At 36.6% G+C, this 21,108-nt stretch overlaps 1 protein-coding gene across 17 annotated transcripts in view; it reads left to right on the forward strand.

Annotated features, from left to right (window-relative positions):
* Positions 1-21,108, forward strand: part of LOC123552600 (ensconsin-like) — a 91,820-nt gene that overhangs the window by 50,389 nt on the left and 20,323 nt on the right. For 13 of the 17 annotated variants that reach the window (XM_053540126.1, XM_053540132.1, XM_053540125.1 and 10 more), the window contains 10 exons: positions 688-921; positions 1,521-1,576; positions 2,799-3,080; positions 3,343-3,390; positions 8,494-8,689; positions 9,034-9,349; positions 11,204-11,384; positions 12,285-12,389; positions 14,907-14,972; positions 15,912-16,627. In XM_053540126.1, the coding sequence (XP_053396101.1) occupies positions 688-921; positions 1,521-1,576; positions 2,799-3,080; positions 3,343-3,390; positions 8,494-8,689; positions 9,034-9,349; positions 11,204-11,384; positions 12,285-12,389; positions 14,907-14,972; positions 15,912-16,627 (2,200 nt within the window). Of the gene's footprint in view, positions 1-687; positions 922-1,520; positions 1,577-2,798; positions 3,081-3,342; positions 3,391-5,314; positions 5,348-8,493; positions 8,690-9,033; positions 9,350-11,203; positions 11,385-12,284; positions 12,390-14,906; positions 14,973-15,911; positions 16,628-21,108 lie in introns of all 17 variants that reach the window. The other 4 variants (XM_053540128.1, XM_053540135.1, XM_053540124.1 and 1 more) reach the window with 3 other exon arrangements.

Below are 21,108 nucleotides of genomic sequence, written 5' to 3' on the forward strand. Positions count from 1 at the left end.
GTGGGATTATCGCTAAAAGTCCATGGGTTTTTATATTGCATCCACTTGTTAAGCAACTTTTGTTTGACGATTTGACAAAAAAACCTATCTAAATATTTTGTGCCAAAGCATTTGTTTTGTGATGGGAAGTTGTAGTTAACTTGTTTTGACAAACTCTTTACTGGTTAGAAATCCAAGTGTACCATCATATAAACAAATTTTAAACATTTCAAAATAACATTACAGCCAAACAAACAATGATCTCTTTATTACAAACTAACATGATTTTGTTACAAATTAACATGATTGAATATATGACTGTATATGTTATATTAGAGGTATGGTGGAGAGCATCTGCATGTCATGTCCATAACTGCTTGCTTACTTTTCATTTAATGCCATTATACAAGTCAGTGTTGTGAAACAGAATGTCTTGTTAAAGCTTAGTGCATTTGTATATATTTTATGCATGCCCAAGTAAGTATGGAGACATATCTGTATATTCCCAGAGGTGGAGGCATATATACACTTAAAACAGAAAAACAAAATTTTGATACAAAAAGATTAACTCATTGTTATTTTCTTTTCTTTTCCCTTAATTCCTTCCTTTCCAAATCAAACATCCTACCCATCATGCAACATTCAACATGGCTGCTAACTGACTTTTCACCTCACATCCAACATGGCCGCCACACACTGGATCCACAGCTCTCCACTCCATTCCCGAAAACCGACTTGGCCGCTCTTTTGTAGCGTCCGCACCTCCCACAAAGCACAAAAGCGCAGTGAACCTCGCCAGTGTGAAGATGAGAGATCCATCCAAGACATCGCCACGGAAACCACGCCCATCAAGTGTTGCGACGTCAATGCCAAGCTTTGTGAGAGTGGAGACTGACACGCCGAAGTCGTCACGCAGCAAGAGTACAGAAAGGGGTCCGAGAGGTATGTTTTCTATATATTGTGAAAGCAGTATTATTCTTGGAATACTAATTTTCATGGGTTTTGTAGTTTGGTTAATCCACAAAATTAAGTGTCAGTTATCAAATAAACTTCATATTTGTGTTATCTTTAAAAGTTAAAATCCATGAATTCATATCCCGGCAAGATAGTCCTTTGATGCTGAAACCACAAATTTTAATGCCGACAAAATGATTTCAAGGCACAGTATTGTTAATGAAGTTCTGGTATTCGATGAAAAGTAAGTTGCGTATAACAAGGTTGCTTCATCAGTAACTGTTGAAAATATCTAAGAAATATATGCAGTGAAAAAAAATTAATGTAAGAAAATACTGCTTGATGTTTTTCTACAATGAAAGTCTCGTGTACAATTTATCTGTACTCTGTGGATGTCACATTTAAGATTAAAGAGAGATTAGTATCAATATCATCTTTTAATGAAAATATTTTATTTTTCCGAAAAAAAGTAGTGTTATTCTAATTACATATAAGTAGGTGTTTATTATACTCAAATTCAACTTATCTCTCATATTGGTATAAAATGTGTTGATATGTATTAAATAATATTAACATCTTTGTTTCAGATCGCAGTAAAGGAAGGGTGTCAATCAAGACTGATGAGGATAAAGCTGATGGCAAGGTAAGAAACTGATGCAAACACGATGTCATGTTAGAGGTATATGTCTTGTTACCATCCTTAACCCTTACCCTGCTAAATTTCTATAATGAACTAGTCCATCTTCCAATTTGGACAGTACCATTAACTGTTAAAAGGGGTGCTTACCAAAAGAGTACTGGCTGAATGGCGAACAGTGCTGATCATGATCTACACTGGCCGCAAAGGCAGAATCAGTTGTGCCCAGTATGATAAGGGTTAAAGCAGTTAGCTCAGAACATGTTGGGTCTTGATACCTGAAATAGATGATGTTGTAAAGATGGCCCTCCTAGTTTGAGGAGGAACCCCACTTTAGTTTGGTGATGTTGAGGCTCATATGCAAGTTTACGTTCTGGGCAGTTGGACCAAAAAATGTTAAATGGACCAAAGAAGAGCTGAGGTGGGTAAATGATAAAATTTTTTTAGTAACATAGCCTGTTGGTGACGGGATACAGGAAATATGTGTCAGTAGACAAATATATTGAGTTTATATGTATTAATGACTTTGAGAGATTGAAAATATCTGTTTGTACAGACAAACTGAATATTGAGCTGAAGTGAGCAGCGCCATGAGAAAACAAACATAGTGCATTTGCGACCAGCATGGATCCAGACCAGCCTGCGCATCCACGCAGTCTGGTCAGGATCCATGCTGTTCACTTTCAAAGCCTTTTGCAATTACAGAAACCGTTAGCGAACAGCATGGATCCTGACCAGACTGTGCAGATGCGTAGGCTAGTTTGGATCCATGCTGGTCACAAATGCACTATGTTTGTTTTCTCATGTCGTGGCTCAGATCTTGTCTTTTAAAGACACTCTGGAGATTTTGCATCATTAATCATTAACTGTCAGTTTGTGAAATGTTGGTTTGGGTAGGACAGTCTGACATTCAGTGTTGGTGTTTACTGATATGCGGGAAAGTATTGATGCACTTTTACTTTATATGTCTGTGTTTCATAGACAGAATTAATGTGTCTGTTGTTTTCTTGTCCTTAGAAAAGTAAAGGAGTCAGTTTTCACTGTATACTGAAAACTGTAACATTCGAAATGAACTGGGCTAACGGAAAGGAGAGATCTGCCGTATACCTCTGTTCTAAGTACCAACAGAAAGTTTTCTCATTATTAGCCAGAATCTACTGATAAATAGTATTTATGTTTGTATTTTATCCTTGACTGTTTAATGTACATTAAATTAAAACAATAACAGGAGAAGAAAGCTGCAACCTTGCCGAGACCATATGATAGAAAGAAGATAGAAGAGCGAAGGCAGGAAGTCAAGAAAAAGACAGAGGAAAGAAAAGAACGTGAGCGGGAGAGAGAAAGAGAAAGAGAAAAAGAAAGAATGACAAAATCTGAAATTCAGCATGAGACAAAGGGAATGGAGAAACCACCACCCAGAATGTCTAGGTCGTTTGTGGAGAGGATGGCGGCACCTAAACACCCGTCGCCAGATAAAAAGGAGCCAGTTAGAGAGCCGACACCAGTTAAGGTATGAAAAGTTTCACATGTATCTGATTGATATAATTTACTTATGCATCAGTTTAAATGATAGAAGTAAGAATTGACTTGGAAATGTTGAAATGTATTTCTGCATATGCATGTACTAATTTTGTTGATGTTTCAAGAGAGACTTAGACTTTAATGCAAGTAATGAAATTGAATGCAGTGATTATTAACTTTCATTAACATTGACATTGTACTAGAGAAATTTGAGCACAGCTATTGCAAGGCATGCTGAAACCTATTTACAGGTAGTAAGAAGAAGTGGCCCAATCGAGGCCCCGGTAACTTCTAGACAGGTAAAAAAAAATGTGTTACCATGGTTACAGCTTACAGGTCATGTGACACACTACATTGACTGGAGATTTTGAAACAACAGAATGAAAAGGATGATTAGATTTGCAGAACTGTCACTTACTTACATTATTGTATCTCGTACTACTGTAAGGGTAAGCATTTCCGTGAAAAGAAACAATCTGGCATGCATGCTAAAGGTCATTGGTGAGCTCAGACGTGGATTGTTTAGTAGGTCTGTGGTCAGCTGCCAAAGCCTGAGGTACTCTGTTTGAACTCTTGTGGAATTCGGTTTGGTCTCCTTAAAATACACAGGTATTTGGCAGAATGAATGACCCTGTGCATCTACTTGTGCCTGAGATAAAACCTACTTCAAGTATCCAAGTTTCCTTCATTGAGGCTTTATGTAGCTATAAAGGCAAACTATGACAAGAAAACGGATACAAAACACTGTAAATAGACAAGTCAATGTAGTGTGTCACAGTGACCTGACTTAGCTCCTGTCTAGGTGACTCTGCGGGCATTTGAAACAACACTATATCTTACACATGTAGCCTTTTTCAGTTGCTGGAAGTGTATTCTCTTATATACTATGTATGACTGGTATATATAACTAACACTTCTAATGTCAAATTGAAGTTCAGTCTTAGTTTAACCCTTAGCCTGCTGCAGGCGAATTTAACAGCCTTTGCAAACAGCTTGGAACCAGATCAGACGCCGATTAAATCGGCGTCTGATCAGGTTCCAAGCTGTTTGCTACTCTGACAATATTTCTTCCAATTTTGGAGCAAATTGAATGAACTTTACAATTTTAGCAGACGACATTTCCAGCAGACGACAATTTATCTAGCATGCTAAAGGTTAAGTTGATTTTAAGTTAAAATCTTGCTTGGCCCATTTTCACCTGCATGGGGTAAGGTCTTTCTTTTTCAGTTTGTAGGAGGGAAATGTCCCATTATGTTGAACTTTATCATAAATGATAATTATGAATACAAAATACTTCTAGAAAATATTATGAACATTCAAGTGTTTAAAAAGTAATTGTAATGCACTTTTTCGTAACCCGCCCGCTTAGCGCAATAGGGAGAGCGCTGATCTACGGATCGCTGGGTCATGAGTTCGATCCGCAGGTGGGCCGTATGTTCTCAGTGACAATTTGATAAAAGACATTGTGACTGAAATCATTTGTCCTCCACCTCTGATTCATGTGGGGAAGTTGGCAGTTACTTGCGGAGAACAGGTTCGTACTGGTACAGATTCAAGGAAGATTCGTTAGGTTAACTGCTCGCTGTTACGTAACTGAAATATTGTTGAAAATGGCGTTAAAACCGAAACAAACTTTTTCGTAGTATTAATATATATGTATTTTTTGGCATTTTGACCTTATTGTAATAAATGGAAGATGAAATGTTGCCATATCATGATAATAGAATTTCTTTTTGTTACACATTAAGATTGTTTTTTTCTCTCAGAGTCTTACTCCATGATGACTTCTGCAGCTTAAAATTGTTACTTAGAGTTGAGCTAAAACAAAACCTCCATTAAAAATGACTTCCTATAAAGGAAGCTGTTCATCTTATCTTTTAATTGCTGACTTGTGTCATTGTGTACAAGATTGCTGTATCTCAGAGTGGTGCAACCGAGAGAAATTACCCTGCCCGATCAATGTTTCTATAGTCTCGGGTTAGATAGGATGACACATTCTGATAGGATTTCTCCTTAATGACCTTGTCATGTCCGTATTTATGTATTAAACGAACTTAGTTATGAAAATTGTAGGGTGAAAAGTTACACATGTATATGTATATAAGGCATGTATTATATAACTTGTGATTGACATTATTTATTGGAAAGTGTATGAATTATTGTCATTAACAAAGTATTGATTGGATGATGAACTAACTGTGTATTTATTGGATTATAAAATAGCTGCTAATTAGGAAGAGACCTACCAAGTACACAGTAAGCTTTTGTAACATTTGGCATGTTAAATATTGTGGTATTTTATGTTGCACATTGATAATACAGTTATACAGAAAAATGTATAATGCCAGCGCAAAAAAATGCTTACCTGCATTGACACATAGAAGTGGTTACTTGGATATCTGCATTGACATAAAGAAGTGGTTACTTGGATATCTGCATTGACATAAAGAAGTGGTTAACTGGTTATATGCATTGCCATAGAGAAGTGGTCACGTGGATATTTGCGTTGACATAAAGAAGTAGTTATCTGCATTGACATAAAGAACTGGTTAACTGGAATGACATAAAGAAGTGGTTAACTGGTTATATGCATTGCCATAAAGAAGAGGTTACATGGATATCTGCATTGACATAAAGAACAGGTTAACTGGTTATCTGCATTGACACTAAGAAATGGTTAACTGGTTACCTGCATTGACATAAAGAAACAGTTAAGTGGTTATATGCATTGACATAAAGAAGTGGTTAACTGGTTATATGCATTGCAATAGAGAAGTGGTTAAGTGGTTTCACTTTGACATACAGAAGTCGTTAACTTGTTACTACTTAGGCATCTAAGAAGTGGTTAAGTGGTTATCTGCATTGCCATAAAGAAGTGGTTAACTGGTTATCTGCATTGACATAAAGAAGTGGTCAACTGGTTATCTGCATTGACAGAAGTGGTTACCTTCTTAAGCATTTAAGAAGCAGTTAACTGGTTAACCTGTATTGACATAAAACAGTTAACTGGTTACCTGCTTTGACATAAAGAAGTGGTTAATTGTTTTTCCGCTTAGACATAATGAAGTGTTTAACTGGCTAACTGCATTGACATAAAGCAATGGATAACCACTTTTTGCTCTAATATGCTAATAAGATGGTAACTGCTTCAGTACACCTTGCATACTTATATAGAAAATTCCATTATGAACCGAACAATATATGACAGTAGCACTTTATGCCTCTTGGGTTAGCTCGGTAAAGTACAAGAGTGGCACATTTGATCATTGGCGAGTCAAAACATTATCTGTGACAATTAGACAGAACACAGTATGTCTGAAGCCAGTGTTCCTCCACTTCTTAATCTTGTGGTGAAAATGTCAGTACCTTTTTTTAAAGACAAGTCAGCTCTGGTACAAAGTCCAGGATCAGATAGTCTGTGTTAGTTATCATTGTTCCCTGTTACATTACTGAAAACCTGTTAAAAAACAGCATTAAACATGATCATAGAAAAATCACTTAGGTAACATTCAATATTAAACACAACTGCACTGAGACAAATGCACTGTTACAAATTTTGTAAGTTTCTGGATTAATTTAATAGAGTGTTTTTAACCTCAAGAATTGTGGTCTAAATTATGAAGGTGATATTCAGACAGCAAGGTTGAGGTCAGATTGCAGTCTGTTAGAGCAAATGAAAGTGCTACATTGAAACTTGATGTGCAGATTGAAAACAGCCTAGTGAAGCAATGCTACTCTGTTTATTTGTTTTGCAGCACATTATTTTGATTTATTTAGTGCTACAGTAAGATGAGTGCAAATAAAAGTATTTAAACTTTGTAGTGTGCTGCTGTTTCAGTATAATTTATCCAGATATTTTTTTGTCAAGCCGGCTTGTTGAAGCAAAGATATAGTCGTCGGAATGGCTGTTCGGTGTATGTGCGTGTGTGCGTAAATCCATCTGGATTTGTTTGTCCGGGCCATAACGTTGACATGCATGGAGCAATCTTGTTTATATTTGGCATGCTTGTTAACCTCAGTGAAACGGAGTGTCATGTGCAAATCCCAGGTTCCTATCTCAAAGGTCAAGGTCACAGTTGGAGGTCAAAGGTCATGTCAGATCTTGTCTGGCCCATAACTTTGACATGCTTTGAGGAATCTTGTTTATATTTGGCATGAATGTTTAACTCAATGAGACGGAATGTCATGTCTCAAAGGTCAAGATCACAGTTAGGGGTCAAAGGGTGGGCTCGACATGTTGCCCGCTGGCATCTAGTTTTAACATGTCATAGTTACGTATTTTTGCAGTCTGAAGCAGGCCTGTAGAGACCATAGAATATCACATGATTGATCTGCAGGCAAGGAAAATATTTTTACTGACAATTGAAATCTGAAGGCATTGTATTTCCACATCTGATATGTTTGTCATTTGCTTCCTGACCACAGGCTAGTACTGGTACTAAATTCAGGAGATAACTGGTCATTGTGTATAACTGAAAACAGCTCCATATAACAAAACTTGAAAACTCCCCAAAAGGAAATAAAACTATATTGATTTGCACTTGTCTTGCAGTTAGATTGTTCTGCTTGTGTATAGTTTGATATCTGTGATGTGTCATTACATACTGAGTCATCTATTGCCGTGTGCAGTGATGTACATGTATGTAATCTTTTAAAATTATGTTTGTTAAGTTGTGATATTGTAAAGCTTTTTTTGTCAATTTGTAAAACAATTTTAAATTTTTTTGAATCTTGTTTGAGCCTTGATGGCAAGTGTTTTGCCATGGTCTGGGTGTAGTCTTGGTTTGAATATTACTGTAAGTCTGCTTGAAAAGAAACCTTTGTGACATGCTGTAGTAATAAATGTTTTTCCAGTGTGTTGATACAAGGGAGTATTGAAAAAGGCTATTTATCTAGATGGTATATTTTATTGATGTATATATAGGATACATTGAGATGAGTCAGATAGATAGATTGTCTGTTACCACTGGTAATAAGTCCCCAAGCTCTCTCTTCACAATCAATATAATGGATAGACTGAAACATAGGCTCTCAGAGAAAATTGGACCTGAATTATTCTCTCTTTTCTATCATTTTAATTGAGATACCTTGGTGCCAGAGAATTACATTGTAGGGTAGGGATTTTTGCCTTTTATGATGTAATTAACACACATGTCATATCATCAAAGAGTTGCAGAAAATTGAATAAAGATAGGTGCATTGTTTAACCTAAATTACTTCCCGAGAGACACTTAACTTCCTTGTTCAGTGAGAACAGATGACCAAAACACATTTTTAGCCCATTGTTCAAAGGGAGGTAAATCTTTATGATGTCAGGAAATTGAATAAACTGAATTATATTTAAGTCAGGTAGGATAACTTCCCTTTGAAAAAAGAAATTACTAATCTCTTATACATTTCAGGCAAAGACTCCTGTAAAAGACAAACCACCTAAGGTTCCTAAGGAGTCCCCATCTAAGAGTGCACTCAAGACTACAGACAAGATCAAGGATGACTCCTCAGAGACGAAGTCAGAATCCTCCAAATCTGTAAGCCCCGCCCCCTCGGGTACGCCTCCTGCTAGAGGAACACCCACCATACAGATTGAGGAAGCTGCAGGTACATTTTTGCATTTTGTGTGATATGTCTGTCATTTGCTTCCGGAAATGTTAACATCTGTTTGTGTGAATAAGATTAATTGAAGCTGTTGCCTACAGTTTCTGTAGCTGTTCAGATCTAAGCTATAATACCAGTATGTTAATTAAATAGTATCTGTAATTATTATCGCATTTATTGCCTGAACACCCCTTTCATCTATATCTAGGAGAGAGAAAAAGTCAGTATTAAAACCACAAACAGTGTGTGAAACTTCCTTGTAAGATTGATGGGCAGTTTATTTAGTACAACGCTTGAAACACTCTAAAATAAATATTGAAAAATGAATAATGACCATCTGTTTACAGATATCCCAGAAACCCCTGTGGACGGTGAGGTACCAGCTGAAAAGCCTGAGAGCCCGGAACCAGAGGAGAGGAGAGAGCCAGTGGTAAGAATTGCTGAGCCGGAAGCTCCAAGAACTCCTCCAAAAGCTAAACCGGAGTCCAAGCAGTCAACACCCGAGCCTAAAGCAGCTCCTAAAGCAGATAAACCAGCACAGAAAACTGACAAGGAACGCGAGATGGAGGAGTATAAAGCTAAGCTGGCCGAGAAAAGAAGACTGGCGAGAGAAAAGGCGGAGCGAGAGGCAGAGATTGAAAGGCTTAAGCAAGAGGAACTGCAGTAAGTGACAATTTGTGCTCCTTATAATGCTCTATGTTGTGCTACTTTATGCTTTTTGTTCATGAATAGAAATTGTTTTGACATAAGGCAAAATGAGAGATTCAGATTGAATGACAGACAGAAAGAACTATGGAAAGTTACATTAAACAATGCTAAAGACAATATTCTGTTAAAGAGCCATGGATTTAGCTCAAAGTGCTAGTGCTTTTTTAGATATTATTGGAGGTATACATTGGGTTGTCCACAAATCTGTATAGCTCTTTTTAGCTCTACTATTCAAAGAATAGTCTAGCTATTCTACTCACCCTGGCGTCAGCGTCGGCGTCACACCTTGGTTAAGTTTTTGCATGCAAGTACATACAGCTATCATTTAAAGGCATATAGCTTTGAAACTTATTTATTCTTTTTCTAGGTCAATTACCAACCTCACTGGGTCAAGTTCCATAACTCTTAACATGTATTTTGAGCAAATTATGCCCCCTTTTGGACTTAGAAAATTCTGGTTAAAGTTTTACATGCAAGTTTCTATCTCCAAAACTAATGCAGATATTGAATTGAAACTTCACATGTATCTTCGGGGTTATAAAACTAGTTGATAGCACCAAGTCCCATAACTCTGACCTTCATTTTGGCCAAATTATTCCCCCTTTTGGACTTAGAAAATTCTGGTTAAAGTTTTGCGTGCAAGTACATACAGCTGTTACTAAAAGGCATATAGATTTGAAACTTATTTTTTCTTTTTCTAGATCAATTACCTACCTCACTGGGTCAAGTCCCATAACTCTGACATGTATTTTGGGCAAATTATGCCCCCTTTTGGACTTAGAAAATCTGGTTAAAGTTTACATGGTTACAAAAGATATAGATTTAAACTATTTTCTTGTTATAAACACTATTGGTCAAGTCCATAACTCTGACATGTATTTTGGGAAATTATGCCCTTTTGGACTTAAAAATCCTGGTTAAGTTATGCAAGTTACTATTCAAAACTAACAGATATTAAACTGGAACTTCACATGTGTCTTCGGGGTTATAAAACTAGTTGATAGAATCAAGTCCCATAACTCTGACATGTATTTTGGGTAAATTATGCCCCATTTTGGACTTAGAAAATCCTGGTTAATGTTTTGCATGCAAGTACATACAGCTATTACCAAAAGGCATATAGCTTTGAAACTTATTTATTCTTTTTCTAGATCAATAACCTACCTCACTGGGTCAAGTCCCATAACTCTGACATGTATTTTGGGCAAATTATGCCCCCTTTTGGACTAAGAAAATCCTGGTTACAGTTTTACATGCAAGTTACTATCCCCAAAACTAATGCAGATATTGAATTGAAACTTAACATGTTTCTTCAGGGTTATAAAACTAGTTGATAGCATCAAGTCCCATAACTCTGATATGCATTTTGGTCAAATTATGTCCCCTTTCGAACTTAAAACTCTTTTGATATTTAACATTTTGGGTAATAATTTCCTGCTTCTGTGACAATATTTCAAATAGTTGAGCTTGGCTGTCTTACGGACAGCTCTTGTTTCTTTGTATATTGGAAGGTACCGGTATCTATTTACAATGATGCATGAGACTAGAGAATGTTTTGTGATTTTGCGAAAGAATACAGCCACATCTGTATTAAGCATCCAGTCAAAGGAGTGACACAGTCTGGAGGCTTAAGAGAGGTGGCTGCTTAATACATGTTGCAATTAGAACAAAGACTCTAGTCTTCCAAGTCAGCTGACTGGCTGCTTCAGGCAAGTGATCACTAAAACAGTTACAACTGTAGTAGCATTGTATCTGAGGATGTGTTGTAATCTTTAGAACATTACAAATCCATGTTTATATATATTATAGACGCCAGGAGGAAGAAAGACAGAGGCTGGAGGAAGAAAGACAGAGACAGGAAGAGGAAGAGGCTCTTAGACTGGCAGCAGAGGCTCGGCAAATTGAGGAAGAGAGGTTACAGAAAGCGATAGAGGCGGAGGAGAAGAGGAAACGTGAGGAGGCCGAGAGACAAGAACAAGACAGAATTGCTGTATGTATAGTATTGGAATACATAATAAGATGTATTAAATCCTTGCAAATAAAATTTGAAAAAGGGGTGTATTGCGGTCAGTCGTATGGTACTTGGCAAAAATGTCATTTCCTCAGAGAAGGCGGTACTGAGGGTGTATAAATCACTTTCAGTGTAAGCATTGTCTTAAAAATGTTTTGTTAAGAAACTACAAAATTTGTCAGCCTGTGTTTTTTATCAGTATTAAATTTTGACCCTAAATCTTCATTGTGCTTAAACTGAAACATTTTCCCCCTGAATATATTTGATTGAAAATGTTTAAAGAAAAGGCTTATTATATGGTAGTCGGGGCCTCCGTGGCCGAGTGGTTAAGGTCGCTGACTTCAAATCACTTGCCCCTCACCGATGTGAGTTTGAGCCTCACACAGGGCTTTGAATTTTTCATTTGAGGAAGCCATCCAGCTGGCTTACAGAAGGTTGGTGGTTCTACCCAGGTGCCCGCCTGTGATGAAATAAAAGCAAGGAGGGGCACCTGGAGTCTTCCTCCACCATCAAAGCTGGAAAGTCACCATATGACTACTATAATTGTGTCAGTGTGATGTTAAACCCAACAGAACAAAAAAAAACAAAAAAAATTATCATAGTCTTTTTTTTTTTTGTCATAAACAATATAACTGTCTAAGATTTTAAAAAAGAATCTTGACCATAGACAACTAAATACACTTGTCCCAATCTAAAAGCCTGTTTCTGATAAAATGGGACGTTTGAACTCGACACTATCAGTTGCTTAAAAGTCAGTTCATTTTTTGGCCTGAAATTCATGGCTTTGGCCAGATGGCTTTTTCGGGGGTATACGAATGAATGGATTTCAACTTAGGAAGATAAAATTAATCATAAAATGATGTATTTTATGACTTGCAGAAGGAGGAAGCCGAGAAGAAGGCAAAGGAGGAGGCAGAGAAGCGTGAGAAAGAGATGCAAGAACGTGCACGCAGAGAGGAAGAGGAACGTGTCGAACGGAAAAAGGTATCTATATTTCTTGCTAATAAATGATTATGAAGGCAAATTTTAATGGCACTGTTCCAGACTACTACATGATATTAACCTTTGTTTGTGTGAAAACTAGTTGTAAAACAAGTCCATAAACTTGACATTATTTGGTAATTTGCCAATTGGACTTAGAAAATTGGTTGTATGATGCAAGTAATACAGCTTTTAAAAAGAGCATATAGTTTGATAACATTTTTTTCTTTTTCTAGTCAATACTACCTATGGGTCAGTCTAACTGCATTTTTGGCAATTATGCCCTTTGACTTGAAATCCTGGTAATCTTTACATGAAGTGACATCCAAACTAATGCAGATATGAAATGAAAATACAGTGTATTCTTCTGGTTTTAAACTACTTGATGCATCAAGTCCCAAATTGATAGCTTTTGGTCAACTTGTCCCTTCGAACTTAACGTCTTTTGTATTCTACATTTTGGGTATAATTTCCTGCTTCTGTGACAAATTCAATAGTTGACTTGGCTGTCTTACGGACACTCTGTTCTTTGTAATTTGGACGTCCGGTATTATTTACATGAAGCATGAGACAGAGATGTTTGTGATTTCGAAAGATACAGCCACATCTGTATTAGATCAGTCATATGGAGTGACCATCTGGGGTAAAGAGGTGGTGCTTATACATGTTGCAATTAGGAAAAGCTTGTCTTCAAATCAGCACGACTGGCTCTTCAGGCAAGTGACCCTAAACGTTACAACTGTATAGCATTGTATCTGAGATTGTTACCTAATTAGAACTTGAATCCATGTTCTGATATTATTATGACGCCAGGGGAAGAAAGTCATCAGGTTGAAACAAAGAAAGACAGTAGACAGGAAGTTGAAGAGCTCTTATGACTGTCAGCATGAGGCTGGCAATTGAGGAATTGAGAGTTAAGCAAGCGATAGGTCGGAGGATGAAGAGGAAACGTGAGGTCACCGAGAGCCAAACAAGACAGAATTGCTGTTGTAATAGTATTGGCAATATAATACCTAATGTATTATATCCTTGCAAATAAAATTTGAAAAAGGTGTAAATGCGTCGTCGTATGGTACTGGCAAAAATGTCATTTCATCAAGAGAAGCGGTATGGTGTAAAATCACTTTCATGTAAGCATTGTTTAAAAATGTTTTTTAATGAAACTTACAAATTGTCAGCCTGTGTATTTTATGGAAATTTTGCTAATCTTCATTGTGCTTAAAGAACTTTCCCCGATATATTTGATGAAATGTTAAAGGAAAAGGCTATTAAATGGTAGTCGGGGCCTCCGTGCCGGTGGTAAGCGATGACTTCAATAATTTGGGCCTCACGATGTGGTTGAGCCTACACGCTTGAATTTTATTTCAAGTAAACTCCAGCTGGCTTACAGAAGGTGGTGGTCTCCCAGATGCCCGCCTGTATGAATAAAGGACAAGGAGGGCACTGGATTCAACCACCATCAAGGGAAGTCACATTGCTACTATATGGTCAGTGTATGTTAAACTATCAACAAAAATAAAACAAAAAAAATTATCATGTCTTTTTTTTTTTTGATAAACAATTTGAACTGTCTAAGTTTTAAAAGATCTGACTAAACTAAATACCTTGTCCAATCTAAGGGGTTCTGATAAAATGGAAGTTTGAACTCGACACTACAGTTTAAAAGTCAGTCATTTTTGGCCTGAATTTATAAGCTTGGCCAGATGCTTTTCGGGGAATACGAATGATGGATTAACTTAGGTCAAGTAAATTAATATAATGATGTATTTTGATTGCGAAAAGGAAGCCGAGGACAGGCAAAGGAGGGGCAGAGAGGGAGAAAGGATGCAAGAACGTGCAGCAGAGGGAAGAGGAGTTTCGACGGAAAAGGTATCTATCATTTACTGTAATAAATGATTATGAAGGCAATCAATTTTAAGGCACTGTGTCTAGATCTTGAAGATCATTTGTTGGTGAAATTACTAATTGGTAAAACGACTAAATTGCAATAACTAAGGATAGAATCTTGCATGGTAGTCTTACACTTTAGAATGAAATAAATTTGATTTTAACATATTTGTTCTTTTGTTTTTGGTTAAGCATTTTTCAGCAGTATTGATTTTAATATGGAATCTTTATAGTGCCATCATACTTTATTTGCTTGAAACGAGAAAATGCAGTTATTCATAAGTGGCATTTTTACATTATCTGATTGCTAAAGCAAAATGAAGTATTAGACATGAAAATTGAGAATATGAAACAGGGAAAGTCAGAGCTTAAATGTTGCATTTAAAAACAGGTAAACAAGATGGTGCCGTGCTTTTTAAATGGATAGTGAGTACATACATATTGACCTTTGCTGTAACAGTCACTTTAGGGGACCTCAATGTCCGAGTGGTTAAGGTCCCAGACCTTGAATTACTTGCCCCTTGCTGTTGTGGGTTCAAAACCTGGCTTGGGATGTAGAACTCTCCATGTGAGGAAGGTTTCCTTTAGAAATAAAGTGTGTTTTACTGAAAGGTGTACAAATATTTTTTTCAGAGATTGGAAATGATAATGAAGAGAGTGAAGACAGACAGTCCCAGTACTACACCAGAGAAATCTAGGGTAAGACTATACATTACAAGGATCTTAAATGTCTGCTTGTGTAAGACAGGGTATTCCCTACCTGAGAGACTGCTGAGAATTAGAAACCAAGCTGTTTCTAAACTTTGTTGTCACAAGGATTGGGAAAACAGCTGTTATATGTTATATGTTGTACTACTTTTTTGCCTATCACTAAAAGATGTTGTAAATGATAAATTGCAATGACAAATTAATTTGGATATTTTTAGGCATTATGTATAATGTTTATTATGTCATAAGGTGACTGGTACTAATGACCTCACTTCAGTGCACACTGTTTTAGACTAAAGTATTTTGCTAAAGAAAACAGGGATAACTATTCTAGGTATATGGTCAGACAGTTGTATACTTTCTCTGCTAGGCAACAAACAGAATACTTAGTTTAGAAGGCATTGATACTGGAATAGTATCTAAGTTTAGCAGCTAGAGTTCTTAAACAACCTATTATTCAATTTTCTCATGTTGTACATCTATAGATTCACCTCTGTTAAGCAGTAACTTGTCGTATGTGGTCATATTATTTGAGTGGCAGATTAAGTCATGTTGAACAGTCGGCAGAGATTATCAGCATGTGTTCTCTTTGAGGAAATAGTCATGTGGAAAATAAGTATAGTCTGTTAAAGAAGAAACTAACACTGTAAGGTTAACTGACTGCAAGGTGATGTGCTAAAAAGAATACCATTGAAATACTGTGTTAAAACAAGCTTAACAAAACAAACACTAGACAACAGAATGACCTCTGTATCTCAGAAACAGTCTTGCTAAAATGAAATATTCTTGTGGTGACTTCAAATTTTATTACAAATTTCTTATTCATGAGAACAAACATCATATATTTTCACTTTCTTTAAATAATCTAAAACTATATATGTTGTTTCTTTAAATACGTAAAATTAATAATTAGAGACACTTTTATTTCAGACTGAGTCTCCAACACGTGTAGTTACATCTTCATCAAGCAGAACCAGTCTGGTTTCATCTGAAGACGAAACTGACAAAGAAGAAAAATCCGACGGACTCAAACCTGAAACAGATGATACGCCAAAATTCAAATCACCACTTCTACAAAAGCTGGCAGAAGGCAAGGGCCAAGATGGGGATTCCGGAACGCCAAAGTTCAAATCTCCATTGCTGCAAAGCATTATGGGTAAAACAAAAATTGGTGCCAGGTTGTCCGGTACCAGACTGGATGAGATGGATAAAAGTACCGAAAGTCTAACAAAAAGTTCTGAGGAGCTTTCGGAAAAAGAGAAAAAGCAAGAATTGGAAAAAGAAAAAGATATCATTGACTCTGGAATTTCAAATGGTTCTGTTAAATGTGAAAGTACTGAACAATTGATAGAAGATGATAATTTAGCAATGCGTTCCGATGTTGATTCACATGATACTGTGAGTCATAAAACTGTGATAGAGGTTAAAGATAAGGAAATTCATGATGGTGATGATAGTTTTGAACATAAAGTTAGTGATAATATTGCCACAAAAGACACAATAACTGATTCTCAAACAATGATGGACCCAAATGCCGATAGTGCACTTTCGTTGTCCTTTAACGGTATTGGAAGCTCTTCTCACAATGGGGATTTACATATAGAACAGAAAGAACCAGTAGACCCAAGGGATTTAGTAGATTCAAGGTGAGTTGCATAAAATTGCGGGAATTTGACTTTTCTTTTATTGTAAACAGAGAAAACAGCCAAACTCAAAGTTTTCCTTTTAAAAAGGAGAGTGAGCATGAATCAAATGTATGGTAAGGTTTTGAAAATTTAATTCTGTTGCAGTGTGAAAGCTTTGTTGTTAATTAATTGAAAAGAAGAAAAGATCAAGTGTGAAAGCAGGTAAATTTCACAGACATTTTACCTCAGCATTTTAGTAGAAAAACTGGCAGTGTTTAGGTGAAATAAGTTTGTTAACTTTAGTTAAACAACCTTGTAAGTTTTAGGTTACATATTTGTATTTAGCTGTAGTCTTGAATTCCTGTCATTGAATTTCTGTTATAAAGTTGTAGATTTATGATAGCAGGAAGTATTACAATTGTAGTTTTGATAGAGTTACTTCCCTTGGCCAGTGTGAGTAACTACAGAACACTGATACGTGCATAATAGAACTTGCATTATTTGTGCAGCATAATTATGTAACATCTGTCACACCTTGCTTGCAGCCATAATACATGCAACAGTTACATGCAACTAGAATTGACATGATTACAGACATGATTACAGTATTTATAGATTTATAGAACACAGTTGTTTAATTATGAAAATTTAATGTACAGGTATTGTTGTCTCAATTAGTACACATCACATCAAAAGTTTTGCATGTAAGCAGATTTCTCAGTAAGTAATCGGCAAAACACTGTCAAACAGTAGGCAAGTCTGCAGTATTATGAGATGCTTACCTTGAGTGAGGTTCCATAACTGACTTAAATTTTACAAAATTACACCCCTTTTCAGCGGGACTGTTTCAATCTAAGGGAGATTACTGATCAAACAAGGATTTAAGTTTGCAAGCAAGGTCATAACTCGGAAATAATTGTGTGTATTGGATTATAACATCACACAATGCTACCAAGTCATCGTACCTACTAAAATTGCCCAAGTTAGATAACTTTTGGTTGAATTTAAAAATTCTGTTAAAGTTTTGCATGCAACTCAATCATTTATCAGTATCTCTGACAGTAACAACTATATGTATTGGATTTAAATTTCAAACAAGGCTTCTTAGTTCTGAAATCTACTCAAATAAACAAGTTAGATTAACTTCTGGTTGAATTTGATATAAATTATGACCTTTTTTCCACTTGAAAATTTAGCTTAAGTATGTAAACTTACTACCAAGTTGTATCTCACTAACACCTACATATGTTGAACTGAAACTCCACACAATACTTCATAGTCATTAGACCTTCATGTAAATCCAAGTTAGATGACTCTTGGTCAATTTTTAATGGCCTTCTTAGCTTGACTAAGAATAGGGGAGCTATCCTACTTGTCCCGGCGTCTGCGTGAGCGTGAGCTTCACACAAATGTTAAAGTTTGCTACCACCCCAAATATGAGGATGCTTCATATTTTGCATATTGTCGGGTCGATTTATGCGCACGCGATCTGGCACTATTTTAGGGAGGGCCTTTGAATGGAATGGCTGTCGTTGGACGGAAGTTTTCAGTCATTAGCTAAAAATTACCAAAATCAATGACAGAAACCTGCTTGAAACGATTCAAGGTGGAATCTGTTCTAACCACGTCCGAGTTTATCAGCATAATACATGTACTGTAACTGGTCCGCGTCCTTAAAATATTGTGAAACACGAAGAGAGGGTACCGTCTAATATGGTACGGTCGGGTACGGGTTTACATGTAGCCCGCTTTCGGTTGTCCTTATTTGGATTATTGTTTACCTGTCAAAGTCATGTGGAAATTTACGATGGCGTTACGACCAGCCTTAAAGCCAGAACAAGATCAGGTTGGCAGCTGATTACGAAAAAAACCAATAGCGTGATTTTCAAAGTTCTGTGAGGACTACAAAGGCTCTCAAGACGCAGATAAACAGGAAATGTATTGTGAAGTTGTAGCAGTACGAAACCGTCGGTTCATTGCATGGGTGTATGAATTTTTAATATGTTTAAAATCGATAAAACACTGAAATGGGAGGGATTCCGAAATCAGGGAGGGACAGCTGAATTTGTAAGGGGAATCCCGCCAGGATATGTTAGAAAAAAGGTAAGCATCTAACCATTTTTACCATCATGACCCCAGTCTGTAAAAAGGCAAGGAGGCAAACTCCATCAGCATTTTGACTGAATTATGGCCCCTTTTCGACTTAGAAAATATACTTATTTATGTTAAAGTTTTTATTTTGGTAATTTACTGTCATGCACTGAAACTATCTAGCGCACTGTCATGAAGCTTGTTAACTCTTGATTTAGTCACCTGTCACAAAGTGACAGGTGACTTTTGTGATCAGCAGAAACGTCACGTCGTACTTCGCCTTGCTGCTCAGTAAACTTTGTTGTGACCACTCTAGAGGTCCATTTTCTGGGACTTATGAAAGTTGGTCAAATCACCTTGATGATATCTAGGTCAGTCGAATGGTCACGTGCATCAAAAAAGGTCAGTAGGTCTAAATGAAAAACCTTTGACCTCTCTAGAGGCCATATATTTCACAAGATCTTCATGAATTGGCAGATGTTCACTTATGATACTGGTCAACTTCGAAATGGTTCAGGTAAAAAACTAGTCATAGGTCTAAAATTAGAAAAACTTGTGACTTCTCTAGAGGCAATTTTTCTTGGTCTTATGAATATATGGATAAAAATGTGCCACTTTGATATCTAGGTCAAGTTCGAAAACTGGTATGGTGTAATTATACTAGGTCATAGGTCTAAATAAAAAACCTTTGCCTTTAGGGCATATTTCTCAATGGATCTTCATGAAAATTGGTCAGGCATGTTCACCTTGTGAATCTTGGTCAATTCGAAAACTGGGTCACATGGCTTAAAACTAGGTCAGTAGATCTAAAAGTGTATAAACCTTTGACTTCTAGAGGCCTTATTTTCATTGAGATCACTCATGAATATTGGTCGATGTTCACCTTGAGATATCTAAGTCGATTCGTACTGGTCATGTCGATCAAAACTAGTGTATAGGTCTAAAATGAAAAACTTGTGACATCTTAAGCCTATTTCAATGGATCTCATGAAAATTGATAGAATTTTCACTTGATTAAATACTGTCAAGTTCGAAACTGTCAGTTGCATCAAAACTAGGTCATGTCTAAATAGAAAACTTGTGACTCTTAAGCCATATTTCATTGACTTCATAATATGGTCAAGTCCTGATGATATCTAGTCAGGTTCGAAATGGGTCATGGTCATAACTAGGTCAGTAGCTTTAAAATAGAAAACTTCATTTGACACTCTAGAGCATATTTCTGGATCTTCTATAAACTGTGAGAATGTTCATGATGATATCTGGTGTTCATAACTGGTACATTGCGTCAATAACTTGTCAGTAGGTCGAAAATTAGATAAACCTGTGACTCTCTAGAGGCATATTTTCGAGACTCAATGACAATGGTGGAATGTTCACCATGATGATATCTAGGCCTAAGTTTAAAAGTGACTCGATGACTTTCAAAAACTAGGCATTGGTCAATATGAAAAAGCTTGTGACCTCTTAGAGGCATACTTTTTCAATGGATTCATGAAAATTGTAGATTTTATTATTTAGTAATGTCAATATTACTAGTTTCACATGTCATATATAGAAATAACGACTCATACTCAGTTCAACACATGAGGTCATGTGGGGATAGGTGGCAATCAGCATCTTGGTCCTTTTTTTAAAAAAATGTGAGGATAATTGATCACTTATCGGCTGTCGGAGTTATGTTAAGTTTATGTTTAGTCATTTTTCATAACTATCAAGTATGCTTAAACATTGACACTTGTTCACCATCAAAAGCTGACTCGTACGCAAGAATCATAATCTATTGCTTTGCAGATAGGCCTTTTATCCGAAGGCGGACATATGGTTTTTGAACGTCTATCTTCATGTCTCAATTTCGTGTCGTCATATCTTTTATCAGATGGATTTTCAATTAACTGCTGAATGTGTACCACAGAGAGACGAGTTTCACGCCAAGACCCAGGTCCGTAGTCAAGGTCAAGTACTCTTAGTACGTTTAAGGTCTTTTTCATGTAGTGCATTATGGAGTCGGTCCAATCTTTGTCTCCATTGATGGATTTTCAATTAACTAGCAAAATATTGGCACAGTAAGCAGTGTCTGGCAAGACAGTCTTAGCTAAGGTCAAGGTCACATTAGATTAGTCTATTTCAGAATTGCATTATGCATGTTGGTCATATCTTTTCATTCTTGCTGGATTACAAATTTGGCATGAATGTGTAACCAGTAAGACAAGTGTCGCACGCAGACCCAGGTCGTGTCAAATTAGTACCTAGTACTTAATGTCATATTTATGATAGTGCATGATGGGCATGCCGGTCCATATCTTTGTCATTCGGCTGATTCTAAAAATACGCTGATGTGTGGCACGTAATTACGATGTTGCGCAAGACAGGTCAGTAGTCAAACGTCCTAAATCTACATCTCCTACTAT

Source organism: Mercenaria mercenaria, chromosome 4 (genome assembly GCF_021730395.1).
Source record: "Mercenaria mercenaria strain notata chromosome 4, MADL_Memer_1, whole genome shotgun sequence".
NCBI lineage: Eukaryota > Metazoa > Mollusca > Bivalvia > Venerida > Veneridae > Mercenaria > Mercenaria mercenaria.